This window comes from Dunckerocampus dactyliophorus, chromosome 19, assembly GCF_027744805.1.
Source record: "Dunckerocampus dactyliophorus isolate RoL2022-P2 chromosome 19, RoL_Ddac_1.1, whole genome shotgun sequence".
In the NCBI taxonomy this organism is placed as follows: domain Eukaryota; kingdom Metazoa; phylum Chordata; class Actinopteri; order Syngnathiformes; family Syngnathidae; genus Dunckerocampus; species Dunckerocampus dactyliophorus.
In genome coordinates, this window is record NC_072837.1 from 13745368 (window position 1) to 13768713 (window position 23346).

The following is a 23346-nucleotide window of genomic DNA, read 5'->3' on the forward strand; positions in this document are numbered from 1 at the left end:
TGACAGGAACTTCCTTTCTCGGCGCATTGATTTCACATAGCAGCATACAAACGAACACGAACACCTACACCAAGCATGGACAAACTCAAAAATGAAAACACGACAGCACTGGCGGCATATCAGATATGTAGCCTTACCTTTTGGTCCTGAGACGTTTTGAGCGTGGGGCTGACGCGCTGCGAGCGAGTCTGTGGTGAAGCTCGTCGCTGGCCGCATAGTAGCTACTCGGTGTGGTATGGCTAAGCGTCAATGCGCCAGTAACGTAGTTTGATCGGCGTAACAATGTTAAGAATAAAAAATAATGTTTATATTGTTAGAACTCACTGAAAAGAGAACAACATGTGTTCATGTCTCACATCAGGATTGTGGACGAGGGGCAAAATGTTTAATGCAGTCTTCTTTGATTCTTAAGGTGTCAGGGAAGGAGTTTTACCAATGGCACCTTTCCGTATGGTATCAGTCGCAGTTGTACGGTTCGGTTCGCTTGCGTAGGTTCCGCTGTCCATTGATTGATTGACAGAACGAGAATTTAGTGGACACATGTCAGAATGCAGCATTGCTCCGTGTTGCATTTTTGTGGAATTCATTGGTGATTTTTACATACAGGACACACCATGGTGTCTTACTTGTTCACACAACTGTAAATGCCATTTGTGGCACCGCCAGCGGGGTGTGCTCAAAATGCTTTGGAGGATATGCTAGCATACATGGAATACAGATATCATATCGTATACTTTTATAATCATTAGACAAATGGTCAATGACTTATGGACGATTAGTTGCTCAGTCTCGCCCGTGCCCTTGCAGAGACATTTTGCTTAATGGCAGCCATGTTTTTCAACCAATATTGCTCAAGTTTTACACACACATGCTTGTCAGTCCCCTAAAGGTGCATAGCAAATTCCGTGGTGATTCGGCCAAACACCAAACGTTAAGCTGTGTGAGAAATTTTAAGTCAAATCACACTTATGCACTCAAAATGCAAAGTGAAAGTAAGGAAGTCCGCAAATTGCAACACAGCCAAACTTGGGGTTTAATAGTGGCACTATGTGGTGCATTTGTGTTATTTAAAAACATCAATAGCACGGGCAACTGTCACCCGTCTGTGTACAGCGGTTCAGGAGTAGAAGAGTTGCATTGTAGGGTGTCAGAACGTTTTTACGACTGGAGCTATTGCCATCCCGCCTACACTCCTTGCAATAGAAACTGAAGCCTGATCAAGATTTACTGATCCGAACTGGACGATTTGGTGGAAATGTGCCTTTAGATTGTGGGCGCCCCCTGCAGAGTCCCTGCCATGAGTCATTCAATGTAATCACAAGCTCAGGTTTTAGGCCCAATTCATCACCTCCTCCTCCTCTCCTGATGAGCTCAAGGCATATCTGGATCTACTAGTCCAAGTTGCAGAGTTCAACGTTGCGGTGTGGCTCCCGGCTGGAATGCGATCAGGAGATCCAAACCCTCAATATGCGCTGCCAAAGGCTGCGGCCGCTTTCGCCGCGTTCTCCGCTATTATTTTTTGTTTTTATTTTCTGTTTATCTGATCGACTGATTTCAATGCTTTTTGACAGGCCTTCACGTTGCTGCCAATGAAAGACAATTCCTATTAAATGATGACACAGTGTGAAAGCAATAGATATGACTCTTTCATATCTATTGGTTTTTAAGACAGTACCACTTGATGGTATGCCTACACACCAGGACCAGGACCCACCATCACCCCTTAATGACAATGACCAGCCAAACTGCCCATGCAGTGTGTGGGGGGGGAGTAGCTATAAAAAGGTTACCAGTTTGTGGTGTATTTGCAGAGAGTGTTGATGGCTCGTCGCTTTCAAATAAAGAAAACGTCTTTGAAGCAAGCTGGTGATGCCTCCAACCATTTCCTGTGCGACTCAAGCTTGCACTGATATACTAACAAATGTTGGACCCGCTAGTTGAGAATCACTGCTATTTACTGTAGGCCGTCAGTTTGAACCAGTGAACCTCCACTTATACCCTTACCACCTTTCCTCGTTCCCTATCCGTCCAAGCCTCCACCCCCATCTCCAAGTGGACGTGATAGCTGATAGCTCCCTAGCGAGTCCTGGTCCCCATAGTCGCTGTATCCACCTCACCTTACCCTCTAATCACCCTCCATAACATAAATCATCCTGGCTCGTGACGGACCGACACTGAGATAAACAGAGTCGAAAGGGTGCCCAATAAATCTGCTGTTAGTTTTACCTCGTGTAGTGAACACAAGTCCAAAACGGACCCGGACACATGAGAGCAGCGTGTCTTGCCGATGTACTCATAATATTTGGATACTAGCCGGCCAGTTTGCAGAGAGGAAGTGGGCCGGCGAAACACACAGAGGAAGGGAAATGTGTGGAGCGGAATGTTGGCCCCGACTTGAGTGTCTGTATTGTCTTTAGCACCTACAGAAGGTCTCCGTCCAAGAAAAACGCTCCTCACAGGGTTCCCGTTCCCAGCCGCGCTCCGGCACCACTCCTCGATATGCTGCATTTCCCCTCAGGCTAATCCCTCCAGCGCGCCCCCCGAGGAGGGGGTCGTTTGATGAATAGCGTGATCGGAGATGATTGAGTGATAGAAGGGAAAAGCAGGCCGCCTCGGAGACTCTCTGGGCCGCTCCAGGGAGAATTTGATGGCTGGTGCAGCTAAACTAAAGGGAAGGACTAATAATAGCGTAGCTGGTGGCATAAAGGCTGCACAGCGCCGCCTGGCCAAAAATGCCTGAAGCTTGTAAAGATATTTGCTTGCTGCTATTTAATGACAAATGTGGAGAGAAGTTGAAATCTTTGAAAGCATCCGAACCAGACTGTCCCACATTTCAGCAAGCTTTTGTTGGGGTATTGGTCGAGGTTGTTTGGCACGGTTGTCCATTAATTCAGAGTACAACGGAAAGAAACCAAAGATGCCAGTTTGTTCAAATACTAAGGATTTATTTCCGTGTGCGTTTCCCTTCTTTAATTCATTGACGGTATCAAGCTGTTCCGATGTCACGCTTATTACGGCTATTTCCGCTCAGGCTTAGGGTTTATCAATCCGAACTATACCATTGCGAATTGGTATGAACGCATCCTTGGCACTCTTCAAGTATCTTTCCTTCATTCATTACTCCGTGTCAATCTGTTCTGCTGTCACGCAGAAAAGCCTGATCAGCCTGTTTTCCGATCTGAACCGACCTGAACTGAACCTCTTGGTGCAGTTTTGTCCTTGGTACTCTCATTACTTTATTTTCTCTCCCAACCCTGCAGGGGTTCCTCTTTGGTGCCTATTTTTGAGTACAAGTGATCTCAATTAGGGACCTCCGTGAAGGCGTTAGGTGGCAGTCAGTCAGAGCAATATGAGCAGAGAGGAAATTGTCTTCATACCCCCGCCTCCACCTACTCCCTCACACCACAAGCAGCGAGAAGCCGCCCACTCCATTTCTCCATGTCGCGTTCCCTCCGTTTTCTCAAGCCTGAGAGTGGAATATCAGAGGCATTATTTCTCTCAAAGTTTTAGTGGGTACACAGCAGAATGTGTGCCGGTCTTGACCCAAACAAACCCTGACATCACAGGCTCAGTGACAAACACTCATTAAAGGCTTAGCTGAGATCCGGACCATGATGAGGTCACCAAGAGTAAGGTTACTGCCTGTCGTCAACAAGCAGGTCAGCTATCTGGCCTCCTGGTCCACCGGCTAACCCCCCGATACCCGTCTCACGCTCTTAATTTTTACCCCTCTGATGGGGCTGATTCGAACCTGGCAGCCTCGCCGACTGGCAGTGCTGGCAGGCGTCTCCGCTGGTGGGCGACCAAACATGGAAACATCCCTTTTTGTAGCTGCGAGCCAGGGCCTCGTCACTGGCCTCCTCTAAAAGCTATAATTAAGTGTCTTGAAAAATGCAGTGCTGTGAAATGAGGCCTCAATCCGCCGGTCTTAAGTGGCTGTACTTTTCCTCCTCCGCTATGATGACAGTGTGTGCCGGGGAAAACAGGCCGGGCTCTGTTGCTCAAGCAAGAGCAACACTATTATTGAACAAATGATAAAAACACAAGCAAGTGTTTTTATCATTTGTTCAATAATAGTGTGTAATGGCGTGATGTCACAGACTCAAAAACCTGCGAAATGTTGCTTTCCGACTGTGCAAAAGTGCTTTTGTTTTAGATTGGACTGACTTTGTGTAGAAACAACAGTTTGATTACTGCTTTTTTATGGATTACATCTTGTTTTCCTTCTGCACTATTGAGTCGTTGTGCAGGGATTTTACATTTCAGATTTCTGAATTGGAATTGGACTCATCATTAATGGCTAAGACGGGACGATTCAAAGACGGCTCAGATTTGCTGAAATTGATTTCTTAACAACAGAAGTGTGAAATAAATTTGTAATGCAAAAATACATAGAACTCAACATGGAACAGATTGCAACAAAAAAACAGTTGCCAATCTCCAAATTTTGACCACTCGCATGTAGCTTTAACAGAAAAATAAAAAGGCGTGAGAAAAAATGGCTCGTTGACTTCAAAGAGCCGACTGCTGTCATTCACTTCAAAGTGCTGTTCTCAGAGCTGTTTTATTCATGACAGACACATCACTACATTTTCCCCAAACAGGTAGTTGCTTGATGCATACGTCTCCCATTATACCTACGGTACACACCAAAACTAAGTAAAAGAAATTAAAATTACACCACAAAGAGTTTATGCTAACATATGCTGATTTTGTACTATACTGTATTTCACCACAACAGAATAGCTTATCTTCACTTGCTTTTTGTTTATCATTTATACAGTCAAACCTAAGTTTTTGTGACTAATTTGTTCCAAAAGGTCAGATGAAAACCGTAATCTATGAAAAGCGAAGCAATTTTTCCCATTGGAAATAATGTAAATCCAATTCATTCATTCCAGACACCCATAAAATATTAACCAAAAAAATACATTTTTGTTATACAGAATACAGAATATTGACAGTTTTACATGCAGTAAACAAAGCAATGTATTATTTAGAATTATAAATGACAAATGAATCATGAACGAATGATAAATGTAAATTTAAAATCGCTTTTACCTTTTTTTTCACTTTCACTTTTACTTTTAATGTTGGCAAATCTGCCGACGAGTGGAGAGGAGAGAAGGGATGAGACGCCATCTTTGTACTTGGCTCCACAATGGGTTATTAAGCAGTCACACTCAATAAAAAATGCACAAACTGTGCACACTCAATTTTGCAGAACAATACAATACAGGGCAAACATACTACTTTGTTACGTGCAACATTGCACGGAAACCGAGACGGGGTACGAAAACTGAGGCCACATTTTTGCTAAAATTTTTGTCGAAAACTGAATAATATGAAAACTGGGGCATTCTGTAATATGTTTGTTAGGGCTGTCAGGAGACGAGACGATACACGAGATTGGGTATATTAGTGTGAATCAGACAAGATTCTAATATTACTTAAAAAATATTCTAAGTAAATATTTTTTAAATACATCACAATATATTGCCATCTACTAATTTAATTTCTACTACGTTACACTCGTCTGTACTCTGTGTGTATGCTAGCGCGGCCCCGCCTCCACCCACTGAGACAAAGAGACTGCATGACTGACAAAAGTGCTCATTTTGTTCATGCTGTTGCTCTATGGAACAAATGTGCCAAGGTGCTGAAAACAATGCAGAGAGTGAACTCTCCTCCTGCCTGTTTGGAGGCGAGAGACGAGGAAAACAGACACGCTTGCACATGGCAATAGACTGAGGCTGGTAAAATTATCCAGCTAATTTTCATTTATTGCATGATTAATTTATTCATTTATTTATTATCGTTCCAGCCCAAGTGCCCACAAGACATGTTTTTCCTGAAGAAGAAATCTTGTCACGTTTTAATGTCGTGACATGAGATCTTGTGACACTAATGTTTGTCTAATATTGCATTCTTACCCACACGGGGCATCACTTGAAGACACATACAGGGTTCAAGTAACCCTAAAATAATGACAAATTAAAATTACACCCCCAAAGAAGAGCTTAGGTTAACATGTTTTTAACATCATTTTAACACAACAACCAAACCATAGCTTTTATTGCCACTTGTCAGAGTTTTTCACGTTGATAATTTAATGATACTCATAAGGAATGCGTTTGTATGAACGCATAGCGCCTCAATGGTCGTCGTCTGTATTTGTGCGACAGACACTGCTAGTCAGCTAACAGCACTATAGACAGCGTATGGACATATTTGCGGTCTGAAGTGCCTCCAACACTCAAAGTTGGAATCAGAACACAAGCTTCTCCTGCACAATCAACAGCAAATTAGTGCCAGCTGATTTTTTTAAATGTTTTTTTTTAAGTGTGCAAGGCAGAACTCCAATATTCCCATAGATCATAAAATAAATATCCTTTCTTGATGAGGAGCAGTTGCGGTTCTGCGCTGCTACCGTGCAGTGACTCGATCCGGTAGATGAACAACACTCGAGATGAGAGAGGTCTCACAGCTGGGAGCCAGGCCGGCAAGCAACAGCACTAGCCGCACTCGATGAATGCCGCGACAACACAATCGCTTTTGCTAAATAAAGCTGCAAAGTGCTGTTCCTCAGAAATAGCGTGAGAAAAAAAGATGTGTCGTGTGAGGTTAAAGCAGTGCTTCTCAAACTGTGGGGAGGGGGGGCAGAGAGTACTTTAAATGTCGTGCAAACCTGCCAACATGTACAAATTTATCATACTCACCATGCAATTTTACTCTGGAATAGGCTTGTATCCTTCACAGCTCTCCATTTTGTTGCATTTTTCTGGTTTCAGTTTCAAGTTAATTCTGTACCATACAGATAAATTGATATTGTCAACTGGTGGGGTGGGGGGGATAGGCTGAAAATATTTCTGACCCCTAGGGGGGGCATGACAGAAAATAATTGAGGTCAAAGCGTTCCATTATATCAAAGGCATGCAAATATGCCCCCTAGTGGCTATAAGATGTATGATGACATTTGAGTGCCTTGTTCAATCATTTAGGAACTAATAATTATTTAAACTGAGCTGAATAAATTAAGAGCGATTTTTCCTGCATTTAGTTTTGTTTCAAGGAACATCTGTGGACTTGAAGCAGTAGATGTGAAGCTTCGCGCAATGCAGGAAGGGTGCAGGTGTTGGTCACGGAAGGACATGTGCCAGACGCACACAAGCAAAGCCAGATGATACAAGTCGTCTTTGATGAGCAGATATCGTCAGCGTTTAATGTTGCACCGTGTTTGCAGCGCTTCCTGCATCCAGTGCAGCAAAGCTAGGCTGCAAGCAAGCATTTTTTTTTTATGCATGATCTCCGACGCCACTGAAAGTCACCGTTTGTACAATTTCATACTAAATTCTTGTACTTTTAAAGTTGGTAATTACCCCGAAGGGGGGGTGTCCAAACTTTTCCCGCTGAGGGCCCACATACAGATACAGGAGGTCCTCAGTCTACAAACGAGTTTTATTTCTATGGCAGTGGTGTAAGTGAGGTTTCGTGTTATGCAAGAATTACATGAAAAATTAAATAACTACTTAAATAACTACTTACTTTTATGCCTATGGATGTCTTGCACACTGGAAGGACCGTTGGGAAGAGGAAGTCTCACTAATGAGAGCACCGCAGCACTTAGTTATCACTGTCCCTTTCATAGGAGCAGATCCTTTCACATGGTCAAAGATACCATCTTTATCCTTCAAGACGGTGACGATGTTTGAGCGGCTTGGATCCGGCATGCAGCCAGTGTTGATTTCTCCACTTTTTACAATGTCTAATTTCACTTCATTTTTCACTTTCACTTCCCTTTTCATTGACAAAATGCCACCAGGAGAGTCTCTCACACTTGGCTACGTTCCCACTGCAGTGCATGATGCCCAATTCAGCATGTGACTTGTAAACGTGAACGCGATGCATCCAGGAAGTGACGCGCATGCACAAAACATGACGGAAGTAAACACTGCCCCAGTTTGTGCTCTCCTGGGCGCGTCTGTGGCAATTTCAAGGATTTTGTGCCATGGAAGTCAACATTTTCTTAACCAAATGATTCCGTGTAAGACGAAAGTGGGCGAGCCTTTTGGCTACGGCAGTTCATGGAGAACTTGCTGTGATGTCTGTTCCGGGGAGCTTGTGGGTGAACGTCGGATCCAGGAGGGGTGGGACATTGACGTGAGCTGCTTCACTGACACTTTTTTAAAATAATTGTTGGATGACAAGAAGAAATTTTGCCTACATCTGTGGATACCTTCAGCCAAGTCTCGCACAGCGACCTGAATGCGACCTGACCATTCAGACTGCAGTAGCTCGGATACATATCGGATTTAAATCTACATACCGAACGAGGCCTGACTCACATTTGAAAAAATCAGAATTGTACTGTTCACACTGACATGAAAAAAGATATACTGTTAGTCACACATGAGCAAAAAAACGGAATTGACCTGCAGAGTGAACGTAGCCATACTGAGGGGAAAAAAGTTCACTAAAACGAAGAAAAGTGACATTCTCCTTCCGCAGTTTGGCGACGTGCGACTATGTATTCTTCCGCCGTGCACACGTATTAGGTTCTCCCTTTCTTTTTGAACAGTAGTAATTCACGGAAGTGTGTACGTAACCATGACACGTCGTAACACGAGGACCGCCTGCACTCTTTGTTTTTTTATTCTTCAGCTGTTCTTTACGTAATTACATGCTAAAACCAATGCAATGGAGGTCAAAATATGTGATATATTTAACTCTAGGGATTCTCCGATCAGGGTTTAATGCTGCAGATTCTGATACCAATCATCCAGGACTGAAATCATCTGATACTGACCACGTGGATTCATTTTGCATTATTTTTATTTTACAGAATTTCTGTCTGCATCCCACTATTGGCTATATGATATGAAAAAGGAACCCCAAAATCACCTTAATTTAACAAAAACATATTTGACTTTTTCATGAGAACATATATCACTCGTGAAACTTAAGAGGATGAAATGCCTTCTTTAAGGAGACTTTGGATGTAACAGTGCATTGGTGGAGCTCGAACAGGACTTCCAGGTAAATGAGAGAGCACTCAGGGAACGCGGTGTCTTCCACCGCTGACAAAGGCTGGTCATCTCGTCCGATGAATTATTATTTTTCAGATTATTTGCTTAGCCTTCTGACTGTCACACACATACGGGCAAGTGTCTACATGGCTGCGTTAGCTTGCGTTACCCATGATCATACCGTGAGCCTCGAAATCTTACCATACTCCGTCAAGTGTTTGTTCTTCAAATACCATATTCAATTAAAGCTTTTTAATGGGTTACCGCCGCAAGGTAGTTTTTATGGCATGTGTTGGCAGTCAAGTTCCACACGGCAGATATGATTGTTTTTGTTTAGGCAGGCCTGTGCACTGTGAAGGAAAGTGGGAGGACGACGCTGCCCAAGACATTATTTAGGGCAAGACACTACACTGCATGCAGGGATCTCTGCCGAATGTAATAGTTCTAGCCACAGGTGATCAGCATATGCCGATCACGTGATTTTTCACGGAAATCAGCAGATACTGATTGGTGGCCGATCAATCGGACCATCACTACTGAACCCAACTTTGTGTTATCGCTGACCAAGCATATGCCTGTAATTTGTAATTGCTTTAATGTGAGAATAAATTCTGCCTTTAGAATACCAATAAGAAAAATTACCTGCGGGCCACAAACAGCCCCCCGGCTTTAGGCTTTTGACACAGCTGCCCTAAAGTGACCAGTGATGGGGGACAGGGGATGGAAGGAGGCTGTTTGTGATCAGGTCCACATGATGAGGTGCTCGTCAGTGCATTCAGACTTTATATATATACTGCTCAAAAAAATTAAAGGAACAGCTTTTGAACGCTCCTGGGGTGCTGTGTGGTGTAGCAGGGGGGCTGACAGCATCTCCTGCAGAAATGACACATATGCATGATCGATGGGCTACAACTATACTGCTCAAAAAAATTAGAGGAACACTTCGAAAACACATCAGATCTAAACTGGGGGAAAAAATGATCTTGAATATCTTTCCTGATAATAAGTGGGTGATGTATTAGTAACAAAATGATGCCACATCATTTGATAGAAATGAAAATGATCACCCTATAGAGGGGGAGAAATCAAAGACACCCCAAAAATGAAAGTGAAAAAATGATGCAGCACACTGGTCCATTTTGCTAAAATGTCATTGTAGCAACTCAAAATGATTCTCAGTAGTTTGTGTGGCCCCCACGTGCTTGTACGCATGCCTGACAACGTCGGGGCATGCTCCTAATGAGACTACGGATGGTGTCAAGATGTTTCATGGCAAAATTGTGACGAGTTATTTTTCTTAAGGAGTGGTTTTCATCTTGGAACTCTGCCATGTAGGCCATTTTTGCCCAGTGTCTTTCTTATGAGTTACTTAGGAGTCATGACCACTGACCTTAACTGAGGCAAGTGAGGCCTGCAGTTCTTTGGATGTTGTTGTGGGGTCTTTTGTGACCTCTTGGGGTAATTTTTGGTTGGCCAGCCACTCCTGGGAAGGTTCACCACTTTAGAAAGGCTTGAGAAATGGCTTTATACCCTTTTCCAGACTAAGAGATCTCAATTTATTTTTTTTCTCCCTTAACTCTTTCACTGCCAAAGAGTTCTATTGACGTCTTTTCAAAAAGTAACGTTGACTGCCAAAGACGTCAATTGACGTCTTTTGCTTTTTTTCGTGAGTCGGATTGTGGGTTGAGAGAGGAAAATGGCGAAACATGCAGAAATCGAGCAGAGACAAAAAAATCCAGGCAGCTAACACTGTCACAGAGCTTGTCTGGCGGTGGATCTACCTTTCGTAGTGACGCGATCGTGAAAGATAGAGGTGACATGGGTGATGTAGGTGACGTAAACACAAATGGAGTTGACAATGGCAGCCAAAGCGACACGCTAGTGGGTTAGCATTGCTGAGCCATGAGGCGCGACACCAGAGTCAGGTGACTCAGAACCCGACCTTGATTCTTCTGACAAGTGGCTTCCGTCTGGATCAGTCAGCAGCAGGGATTCATCCCCACATCCAGCAGACCCCACCGTCACTCTGTTTCAATTTGCTTCTCTGCAGAAAAAGCTTGTTTTCTGTTTTTTCGTCAAAATCAGGTGTTTTTGCTGAAACTACGCTATGTTCTGCAGCCAATATCTAAAGACCCAAAATAGCTAGAAACAAACTATTTTTCTGCTGAAAGAAGAGAGTCTAAAGTTTGTTTACATCGTTCTATGTTTACGTAGTCCTAAAACTCAATATTCTGTGGGTGCCCAAAAACTCTGGCAGTATGGAGCTCTCTGCTCTGAACATGGCTGGCAGTCAATGAGTTAATAATAAAAACTGTCATTTAAAAACTGCATTTTGTGTTCTGTTGTGTTGTCATTGACTAATATTTAAATTTCTTTGATGATCTGAAACATTTAAGTGTGACAAACATGCAAAAAAATAAGTAATCAGAAAGGGAGCAAACACTTTTTCACACCACCGTATCCCACACTAGCAGATGTGTACATGAACACAACTCTGCGGGTTTAACATGCAAGTGAAAAGTATTCCATTCTATTCCACCTACGAGGGCCAAGCAGTAACCAGTCTGCTAAGGAGTCGTCGCCGGCTGAGAGAATCAAAGCGCTTCATTGGCAGTAAAAGCTGCTTCAGCGCCATGGAAAAGTCAGGCAGCAGTGCACAGTGGCATCGCACACGCCGCTGTGATGTGGCAGCCGGCGAGACTTGCTGGAGACCAATGGGTAATGGGGGGGGAGGGGGGAGGGGGGTCATGAATGAGGGAGCATGTAGGAGAGAACCTGACCAAGGGTCAATGATGCCCTCTACAGAGGGACACATATAGTACATGCATTCATCATACATCCATATAGTATTGTCATTTATTAGTACATCTATGCTAAATGTCACTATATTTGTTACTTTAGTAATTTTATGTATATTTTTTTATTCTTACCTGAGATGTTTGTACATTTTTAAGGAATAGCCTGACATATATTACAATACAGCTAATAAAATATGAGGTTTTCTTTATTTCTTTGCATATTTTAGTGAGAGGCAATGACATTTTGTGCATGGAAAATAATCTTGCACATTAAAAAAAAATACAAAGATTTCTTTAGTCTAATACTTTCATTAAATGATTACTCATACTAGTAAGAGCACTACCTGTTTTTACATTTTTTTGTTGTAGTTTTTGTTTAGTGAAGATACTGTAACTGACATGCAGTAAAAATATCAAAGTACACATGTTCAAGAGATACTTGTACTACCAGTTAAACTAGGATTTTTTTACTTGTTTGCTTATTTACATATTTTAGTCAAGGTAATCATGACATATAGGGAAAATAGTGCACATCAAGTACTACTGTAAAGACTACTACGTAAATTCTGATTTTTTTTCATTGTTTGTTTATTTGCGTAATTGAGTTAAGGTAATAATGCCAAATAATGAATATAATACAATTAAATTAAACATATCATATATTCACATCCATATCACATATCAACATACAAGTACAATTGTACTACCTTAAGTACTACAAGTTAAAGGATGTTTTAAAGTTGTTTTTTTATGTTTGCATATTTCAATTCAGGCAGCAGTGACGGATTGTGAGAATGGCTTCTTAAAAGTATTACCAGTTCAAGTATGACAATAAGCCATTGCAAATAGATATTGTGATAAATAAAAAAAAGAAATTTGTGCCAGTAAGCAAAGGGGCGGCCTGGGGGCCATTTGTGGTCGGTGGCATAACAATATTACTGTTTTTAAAAAAATATAGCAACAATGGGAAAAAATAGCACAAAAATACACAATGTGTTGAAAAATATATGTACCTTTTTTTGCCTTTTCATTTTTAATTATCTATACATAATCCTAAAAACACAGATATTTATCTGTACATTGTAGCTGATTGTATGCTAATTTTCATAGTGCAGTATCGTAGTAAATGATACAGTATCTGTGTTACAGACTAATACGCGGTCACTCCGCGAGTGGGGAGGATCTCTGTCACACACACACACACACACACACACACACACACACTGTCGCGACGGTGCGTGAACGCAGCACGTCGTTACGAAAGTGCGTTTGAGCGATGATTATATGGTGGAAGAGGTGAGGGTGGATTATTTGGGTAAGTACACGCGTTTGGTTAATTTTGGTTAATTTTCTCCCACGCACACATGGCGCTGCCGTGACTTCCCAAACCTTTCCCCCAAAAGAGAAGAGTTTTAATTTTTCCACGTGTGGACGTTATTTATAGCCGCACGTGTGTGCATGTGTGTGTGCGCGTGCGTGCGCAAAAAAGTGCGTGGGGGTGACTTTTAAAAAGCCACACGCAGACACACACGCACACACACACACACACACTTCCACCTCCCTCCTCCTCTTTCTTACACTCCCCACGCGTGGTTTTCCTCCTCCTGCCCCGTAGAAGCAGCAAGGAGCCACTGCAGTCTTCCACGGGACTCCAAGTTTCCATTTCCCCTCAACTTTATTCGTCTTTTTCTTTTGCTTTTGTTAATCCGCCCCGTTGTCATGCGCATTCCCGTAGATCCCAGCGCCAGCCGGAGGTTCAGCCCGCCGTCCAACAGCCTGCAGCCGGTCCCGGGAAAGATGACCGACGTGAGCTCACCGGGAGCTGGGCAGACAGACACCGCTGCGACGGCGGTGGCGGTGCCGCGACTGCGCGCCCACGAGAACCGCAGCATGGCCGAGATCATCGCGGACCACCCGGCCGAGCTGGTGCGTACCGACAGCCCCAACTTTCTGTGCTCGGTGCTGCCGTCACACTGGCGCTGCAACAAGACGCTGCCTGTCGCTTTTAAGGTAAGAAATTGAACGTATTGATTTCAAAGACATCATTTTATTTGACTTTACATGTGTGGATGTCCAGTAAATCCTCCTCAGTCTCTCTTTCCTTTTACATGTTGTAGTTTAAGCAAGTTATTTTGACATTAATAAAAGGTATTAGGGTTTTTTTTAAAAGCATGTTCACGTTGTTTTCCGCAAAAATAATTCATTAATGACCCTCATGGAGAATTTAAAGTGATAAAGTTCCAAGCACCGCGTTTTTTTTTTTTTTAAATATCCATGAAATTATTTGTTAGAAATAATTTAGAACCTCATTTTACTTAATGCATATAAAAAATATGAATGTTAAATGATTTTTTTTCGAAGGCCCCTGAACCTTTTTAACTCCTGCGATGTTTCCCATAAAAGAAGCTTGTGATGACTCCTCAGATCTGGTCTCAAACACTGCTGCTTCCTTCAAAAAACAAATATGAAGCTTTTCATTTGTTTTCTATTTACTACCTGTCTGTCATTTTCGTAGCTTTTTCTTGTGCCCTGTTATCTCCCTGCAGGGATCTTAATGGGAATCTGAGTGAGGCCTTGTTGTTCTTGTTGTTGTTGAGCACAGATTGTGTGCAGTGTGGTCAGATATGATATCAGCTGGAAGGTGAAGGTTGTCAGATGTGGTTAAGGCGTGTAATTATCTCCAACCGGGCTGGTAAAGCTGCTGATCCTGATGTTAGATTGACAGTTTGCAGGATTATGCAAAATCCCGGGACATGCGTTTACCTTTTGGTGCAGATGCAATCATTTTCACACTCGTGTGGTATTGTGAGAAAGAATATTTTAAGTTGTTTTAAGAAATATTGTATAAGATAAATGACAGGCCTATGCAGGGGGTTGGTAGGCTAACCCAAATTCGGATTGTTCATTGTTGGTGGAGGTCTTTAGTCAGCTTCCTTCAATATTCTCACACTGAAGTTCTATGCAAATGTTCTATGAAAATCGTGGTAACATTTTGGTGAAAATGATCGCAGAAAACCAAATTATACAAAAACTTGACTGAATGGTTCCATCTTTGTCGTGGTTTTCCATGTTTGATTGAGTCACCTCCCTCTCCTGCCAGGTGGTGGCCCTGGGAGACATACCCGACGGCACGGTGGTCACGGTCATGGCGGGAAACGACGAGAACTACTCGGCAGAGCTGCGCAACGCCTCGGGCGTGATGAAGAACCAGGTGGCACGCTTCAACGACCTGCGCTTCGTAGGCCGCAGTGGCAGAGGTGAGGCCCGCGCTCCACCATGGGCCACCATGGTCACATTCGCTGACGTGGCAAACACATAATCAGCTCTTCACCCCCCCCCCCCTTTGATTGGATTCATGTTCAGGACACACTTTGAAATCCTCTTCCTCTAGAACCAAGGCCTAGCAGCATTCCAACATCCTGGATATTTGGTCTTTAAGATTTAGGCCAGAGGTGTCTCCGGGGGGCATTTGCAGGCCGAAACCTGTTTTTTAATGGCATATGCCAAACACAAATTTAAACACCGCCTCACATCAGCGTATCTTCACCTACAATACACATGGAAAGTCATGAACGTTTCATATAATGATTATTGTGATCAATATTAACACAATACTGCTCAAATTAGATGCCGTATTTAACCGCAGTCATCCCGAAAGATGCAAAAATCATGGTTTATTTATCTCGCTTCATCCCTAAACTATATCTGATTGCTTTTAGTGTGTTAAATACAGAGGTAAAAGGTGAATAATTTCACAGTGGCCAATGCATTCTTCAATTTTTCTGTGCGAGTTCCAAATTTAGGGATTTTTCACCAAGAAATTAGGGAAAAGTGAAAAAACACATGCCCTATGTCACGTTGGTTGTATGTCACACAGGTGCAGTAAAAACAGTTGAAATATTTAATAAAAACACACCACAAATGTCATTAGACTGATTTAACATGCAGTATAAGTGGACACGTCCCATTTTTAAACGAGGACATATGTGCAAATGTATTTTAAAAATGTACTTATATGTGAATATGGAGGAAAAAATACATTTATATCTGAAAATGTATCTTTAAAAAACACATTTATAGGTGAAAATGTATTTGAAAAATGCATATATATGTGCAAATGTATTTTTTAAAAATACATTTCTATGTGCAAAATGTTACATGTGAAAATGTATTTAAAAAATTATTTATATTTGTAAATGTATTTAATGTACAATATGTGACATGAAAATACAATATGTGCAAATGTATTTAAAAATACATTTATATGTGTACATTTAAAAAATACATTTATTTGTCCAAATGTATTTAAAAATACATTTATATGTGTACATTTAAAAAATACATTTATTTGTGCATATGTATTTAAAAATACATTTATAAGTGTAAATTTATTTTAAAAAATACATTTATTTGTGCAAATGTATTTAAAAATACATTTATATGTGTACATTTACTTAAAAAATACATTTGTCCAAATGTATGTAAAAATGCATGTACAGTAATCACTCCTTTATCACGATTAATTGGTTCCAGATCCGACCCAGATATATTTTCTGCGAAATGGATTTAGAAATGGATTATTATTATAGTTATGGCATAAAAAACCCTTTCACAATCTTCTAAATACGTTTTTAACATTATTAGAGTCCTCTAAACATGAAATAACACCCCTATAGTCACCTTTACATTTGTATTACCCAATATAGTAAGTTTATAATATAATATACGCTTTTAAAAATACATTTCTATGTGCAAGTATTTTAAACAAAATACTTGTACAAGTGCAAACGTATCCGATAGTGCTGTATTGCTGTTCCTCGAAGCGTATCAAGTTGTCTACTGGGGTAGACCGACACGTTTACACACATTACAACATTTCATCAAAGCATATATGACGCTGGAATCTGTGTCATGACTTTTTCATGGCTAACCAATCATTAGCTCTTGAACAATGCGTTCATTAATTGTCAGCACGTAGCTCAACAGTTAAAAATAAAAGCAACGCTTAAAAATAATGGCGTTCCACTTTTCTCTTTGCTGAATGGAGGGGGTGTGGCACGAGGAGGAAGTACTTGTTTTTTTGGAGTCACTTATGGCTTCCAATGAAAATAGTTATTAAAAACACGCACATTAAGAACGCACATTTAGCAGTATAATAATGCACGTCTTAATGATGACCTGATGTGACCTCGCTCCGTGCATCTCTGTAAACATGCGGCACCTCAGGCTGTGGATACCACACGGCATTCCAAAATGCCTTTTATGGTGTGAAGGTGTGCTGCGTACATGTTACTGTAAGAAGAGAGCCTTTGCCACCTGCAGCTTTGTCTCGTCGCGGGAGTTTTATCCCTCATGGCTGAGGAGGGAACACGAGGGGCAAGAAGGACGGTTATCAGGGTGTTTGGCCCGTTGCCGTGGAGATGCACGCCGGTGACACAGAATCTGACGACAGGAAGTGACATAGGAGCTCCCAGAGAGATCAGACTACGAGGTGTCTGAAATGAATACCTGCCATTGGGGAGCGAGGAAGGAGGGCTGGTGATGATGACACAGCAGAGGTGTGACAGCCAGGATTGATAGCATGGCAGCCGAGTGGAAGCAGATACTCTTGATAGCATCATTACACGTCATAGTGCACTTACCACGGACACGTACCTCAACCCTCCCGTTTTCACCGGCAAACGCCGTAATTTTGCCCAGCTTTCCCGTATTTTAACTTTCATGCCCGAGCAGCACAGTTTCCGGTAATTTTGTCTTACATCGAGAGACATACTGGTGCAAATCCTTGTGGAAGATAAAAAATGTTCCCTTATTTTCCCTAATTTTCCCTTCTTTTTTTCCCCAAACATTCCCCTTATTATGTTATGTTATAATGTTGACAAGTATGCAGATCCTTTACTTTTACAATACATTGGAAATCCCATTGGAAATCATAGCAATACAATCGATGTCCAACCCACCCTAGAGTCTAGAACCTTAAATGGCTGAAGTGTATTCATAGCGCCACCTACAGGGCTAGAATGAATTTTGATATTGGTCAACTATTTTGTGTTATTTTAATTTTTTTCCCCATTAACAGCAGCAGAGCAACCTATTGGACTGTTTGTTATTGCGCCTTTTCCACAAATGACTTTCTTTGGCTTGCCGATTGGCTTAAAAGGCTTTACTTAGGTGTTGCAGTAAATATAAATTTGTGTAAAAGAAAGTCAGGAAAATGATGTCAGACTTCAGTTGTAGCTTTTAGCGTCCCAGTCAGGCCACCGTGCAGGACACCTGTTGCATCTGTCCTCATGTTTACAGTCAGCGAGGAGGACGCCCACGTGTGGACAGCTGCTGCGATGAGTCGCCGCATATAACCCCCCCCCCACCATTTCCTGTTTCGCTGCTTGTTGCCACGGTGACATGACGCATACCTTTTACTGTCCATGCTGCTGCTGACCTGGAGCGCTGATTCACAGCATTCCTGGTGTCTGCGCATGTGCATACACACACGCATGCACACATACACACACACTCCAGGGATTATGGCAAGAGGAAGTGACTATTAAAATGCCTGTCGCCCACTCACACTGCAGAGTGTCTACATAACGACACACTGTCTCCTGCAGTCAAACCTCCATTTAGACTGTGCCAGCCAAGCTAAATAGACCCTCTCATACACATGCCAGCGTTGTCTGTCATTAATCCTCCTCAATGCCCCCCCCCCGCCCAGTTTGTATTGGCTATTGTGGCACCACAAGCACACTTGTGACTGCGGGATGCTTTTTTGGCCGTGAATGTGGCTCATTGTCTCTGCGGACGGCGTGTCATTTGATGTTGTTTGATGTCCCCACAGGCAAGAGCTTCACGTTGACAATCACAGTATTCACCAACCCGCCGCAAGTCGCCACTTACCACAGAGCCATAAAGGTCACCGTGGACGGACCGCGGGAGCCCCGAAGTGAGTACCACAATGCACACACACACACACACACACACACACACACATATCAAAATACAACACTTCATTTAAAGGTCCCATATTCAAATATTTTTCTGCTGGAATTCAGACAGTTTAAAAGTGCTTCTAGCAACACGCCATTTTGTGTGTCTGTAGCTTTAATGCTAATGAGCTATGTTAGTCCACACCAACTATTGTGCACATTATCCACTTTTTACGTATACACTGTAACTCTGCACTTGTCCAACGTAATACATGCCATGTATCACATACAACAAGGTAACATGAAGCAGTGGGACAGGAAGATACAAACTTTGCAACATTACCATAGCTATGTGAGCTAAAGTGCTAACATCACATTTTAACAGAAACATCATGCTAGGTTAGCATATTCACTGAACAAAAACAGAATGATCGAACGTACAGCTCGCATGTCTGTGGGTGACTGGCAGAGCTTTGTTTTAAGATGTGTAGCGAGGCCTGCTTTATGTCATCGTATACATTGTTGTTAAATAAACCTCTAAAGTTGCACACGTCTAAGCGTCCAAGTTGAAAGGATTATCGCAAAAGACGTCGCAAAATTCTTTGAAGAGCCGAATATTTTCCTATCTTGTAAATAAACAGTTGGAACCACTAACATCGATTTTTTTGTTAAATTCCAATATTTTTGGAAATTCTAATTATTTGGAACTTCAAATCTTCATCACGAGTGACGTCAAACATTAGCAACACTAGCATAGCTATGTGATGCTACAGTGCTAACATTACGCTCATATTTTAACAGTGACATTATGCTAGGTTAGCCTGTTCGCGTTTTATCCTTTTTCGCATTTTAAGACACATAGCGAAGCACAACCACCCCCCACCCTCAGGTTTTATTTCGAATGCTGTAGAAGCACAAGTGGTTCTCTATTATTTTCTGTCCTGCCCCCGCTGGGGGACAGAAATGTTTTCACGTCCATCCCCCCAATTTGAAATTCTATTGAGAAACTGATATGTATTTATTTATCTGTATGTACTGTATAGACTGAACTCAAAACTAAAACCACCAAAATGCAACAAAATGGAGAGCTGTGGAGCATACAAGCGTATTCAAGTGTCAAATTGCATGATTAGTACGACAAATTCATACATGTTGGCAGGTCTGCATTAATATTGAATGTCCTCCCTGCCTCTCACACCCCCGCTGACAGTTCACCGCGCCGCCCCCAGGGGGGCCCACCCCACTATTTGAGAAGTACTGCTTTAAATGGACATGACTTCTCGTGAAGCAGAGACACAAAAAGGGCTGGAATATTCCTGAGAGTGCTCGCATCAGCTCCTTTTAATGGCCGTATAAAAACTTTACTATGCATTAGCCGTCAGTGCCAACTGGTCTGGCAGGCAGCTGTTTGCCTCCTCCCTGTTCATAACAAATTTTATTAAAAAAAAAAAAAAAAGCAAATATTCTGAACAATATGGCGTCGCAAACAAGCGCCCGCACATGTGGCAGCAGGACAGAGCGGAGCCGCGAGACACTGAGATTAGCAGCAGCATCGTTCCCTCTGTGAGGAAAGGCAGCCAAGAAAACACTCACACGCTCGCAAGATGCTGGCTTTGATTAAAAGCATTTCCTGTGCATCTGCTGTCGCACGTCACATGATTTTTTTTTTTTTTAAACAAATTGCTTGTTTGGTGGCGAACATCTGAGATTCGGACAACATCACCATTCATGTCCAGCCCGTGATCAGGTGAGCCGGTTCTGGCCTGCTTTGAACAGCATCTGTTGTTCTCGTCTGCTTGTTTCAAAGAGGAACACAACATGTTCTGCTTTTTTTTTGGTTTCCTTCATCCTTCTCTTTTGCATACGAGAGCGACTCGCCGTCTCCATGCAGGCGACGTCACCGCAACTCACGCTGCCGTGTGGTCGGGATTACATCGCCACGATAATTTTACTCTAGGACTTCAGCCAGGACACGTCTCGCCCACCGAGGTCATTAAGCTGAGGTCAGAGGGTGGCAGAACAACCGCCCCGCCCCCTCCTGTTCTTGTCATTCTGGGTTCCAAGTACAGAAACTCTACCTCCAACTCTATTTGAGTCCCATTTATGCTAGGCCATTTGCTGGAAACGTGTTGACATGAGTCCACTTTTTGGGACCCTACAGTCGGGGTACCAACCATACTGATGGGGTACCTAAGGGGTGGAGCTAGCAACCCAAAGAATCAACATCTCAACCACAGGCCAAACCAGGATTTGCCCTTCCAAACCACACTGTGGCAAACCCAATTTTGAAAAGTGGTTATCCTATTCTACTTTTTAGCGCCCCACTGTTGGGGTACCAACCACAGTGGCAGGGTACTTCAGAGGTGCAGCTAGACACACAGAAAACTGGACTTTACTGGGCCACCTGGTAAAGCATGGCTGCGTTACTCCACTTTTTGGCACCCTACTATCGGGGTATGGTAGGGTACCTAAGGGGTGGGGCTAGTTGCCAGACTGGGATGCACCCTTTCAAACCCTACCATGAAAAACTGAACTCTACCGGCTATGCGAGTCCACTTTTTGGTATCCTAGCACTGTGGTACCAGCGTAGAAGGGTAACTCAAAGTGTGAAGTCTTGATTAAAAGGCGGAGTGTACCGATGATTTTCCAAGCAGCTCTTTTGCACTTTTACTACACGTTTCCTTCTCGTGTTCTTGGCACTTGCCTACCTTTGGATGTCTCACTCTGCCGCAATGTGGAGTGTTTGATGAGTCTTATGGCGGCCATATGAGGACGCCTCCTTGAGTAAAGTGCGACCACCCGTGAATCCATGAATGAATTCATGAACGGATACCTTTTGAACTCTGTGGTACTGAACTTTATGCAGTTACTTTCACAGTCAGACTGACAAAGATCAGGTCAAGCCAGAGATCTGTGATGTGTGTGTGTGTGTGTTGGGGGGGGGGGTTTACATTAATCATGTCTCTGTCCACGGAGTCATTAGCAAGAGGCTAACTGGGTTTCTGTGGCTTGCATTGTGTTTAACGACCCCTCAGCTCTTGGTTCTCATGTGGTTTGCCACTGTATGCTGGTGCGTGCGAGTGCGTGTGCTGCTCTGCATGTCCGTCCTCAAGTGCGTCTGTGTGTGTGTGCACGCTCCTGACACATGTTGCATCAGTGTGTGATTGTGCTAATGGCGACGTTAGTCCGGCGCTGATTGTGAGCGCAACTAATAAGCCTCATTAAATGTCATTTGCAGCTAATCGGCAGGGAGGGGCCGCTTAAACCAATATGCAGTTTACAGGTGCTGCTGTGATGCTTACACACACAGAAAAGCTCATGATCCACTTCCTCTTCGCAAATCCCATGTTATTTTATTTAATTGATGCTAGGTGGGGGGGGGGAAAAACCTACTGCGGTGTCACACAAGCTTGAGTTTTGTGGCACGAGTGTGTGTGTTGTGTGTCAGTGGTGGGAGTTAGTGGTCAGGCGAAGGGGGCTCGGGGGTTGTGTTTTGGTTGGGTTTCGGTCAGGGTGTTAACAAGTCTGGTGAAGAGCCTGTAGACCGTATTCCTGATCCAAGACGCCTTTGTGCCAAAGCCCACACATACACACACATGTACACAGCAAGGCATGAACTGCTACTTTTCAACAGTGACTTCAAGTTGCTGAAAGCATTCATAAAAGCCTAATTGAAGCTGCAGTTGTTAAATAGCGTGCAGGATCATGGGGATATTTCTGAAATTGTATAAAATGAAGTCAATTTGCCAGAAGAGAAGAGACCAGAAACTACAGTATTGTGCAATACATTATTGTGCAACTTTCATGACTACCACTTTTAAGACAAATGTTTTGCAATGGTTAGTGACTTGTAGATTGGAGTGAACCAAACCCAAACTAATCTTTAACTGCAACTCACGTATGCTGTATAGTTGTCATGGAAATACAAACTGATGTATGAAAAACAGCAGATGATCTAAGATTAAGCCCTGTGGTCCTCCAGGGCTTTACAAACTAGAGCTGTGCGCCTTATGAACGAGGCATTCAAAACTCGCCTCCGGTAGTTTTTCAATACTCGTTTCTGGTAACTTGTTCATTTACGCACCCCTGCGACCTCTCGCTAAACTAAAAAAGGAAACCAAGCAACATGTCACTAATTGTGCAACTGTTACTCTAACTGCGTTTGTATAAATGTATTAGCCGGGTGGAAAAAGCAACAGATCTGTTCCGTGCCTCATATCAACTCTCCTTTCCCCTTCCTGCACGGCGCCGTATCACAGATTCGACAAAACGAGCAATTCACTCGCTCAGCCCGGGGGTTTAACTGACTCATGGGTGCATCTTGTGGGGTGTGTGCAAGTTTCTGCGCGTGCGCTTTGTGATGAGTGAAACGAGTACCCAATTCACTTCAGATGAGTGAGTGAGTCATAAGAACATGATTCAGTCAAATGAATGGAGTTTCCCATCACGATAAACTAATATCTCTGCAGGTTGGAACTGACTGCATTTTGATTACAACATTCTTGTTTGTGTTGGATCTCATTAGATTGTGTACTAATAATAAAGTAGTGTCCGTAAGGGCCTGGAACTATTGTTTTTTTCCTGGTGTGATAAAAGTCA

General features: G+C 42.8%; 1 protein-coding gene across 4 annotated transcripts in view; it reads left to right on the forward strand.

Moving 5' to 3' along the window:
- LOC129172557 (runt-related transcription factor 2-like) overlaps positions 1 to 23346 on the forward strand; it is a 55644-nt gene that overhangs the window by 18658 nt on the left and 13640 nt on the right. For 2 of the 4 annotated variants that reach the window (XM_054762424.1, XM_054762426.1), the window contains exons 3-5: positions 13560 to 13834; positions 14925 to 15081; positions 18660 to 18764. In XM_054762424.1, the coding sequence (XP_054618399.1) occupies positions 13560 to 13834; positions 14925 to 15081; positions 18660 to 18764 (537 nt within the window). Of the gene's footprint in view, positions 1 to 13088; positions 13140 to 13425; positions 13835 to 14924; positions 15082 to 18659; positions 18765 to 23346 lie in introns of those variants that run through there. The other 2 variants (XM_054762425.1, XM_054762427.1) reach the window with 2 other exon arrangements.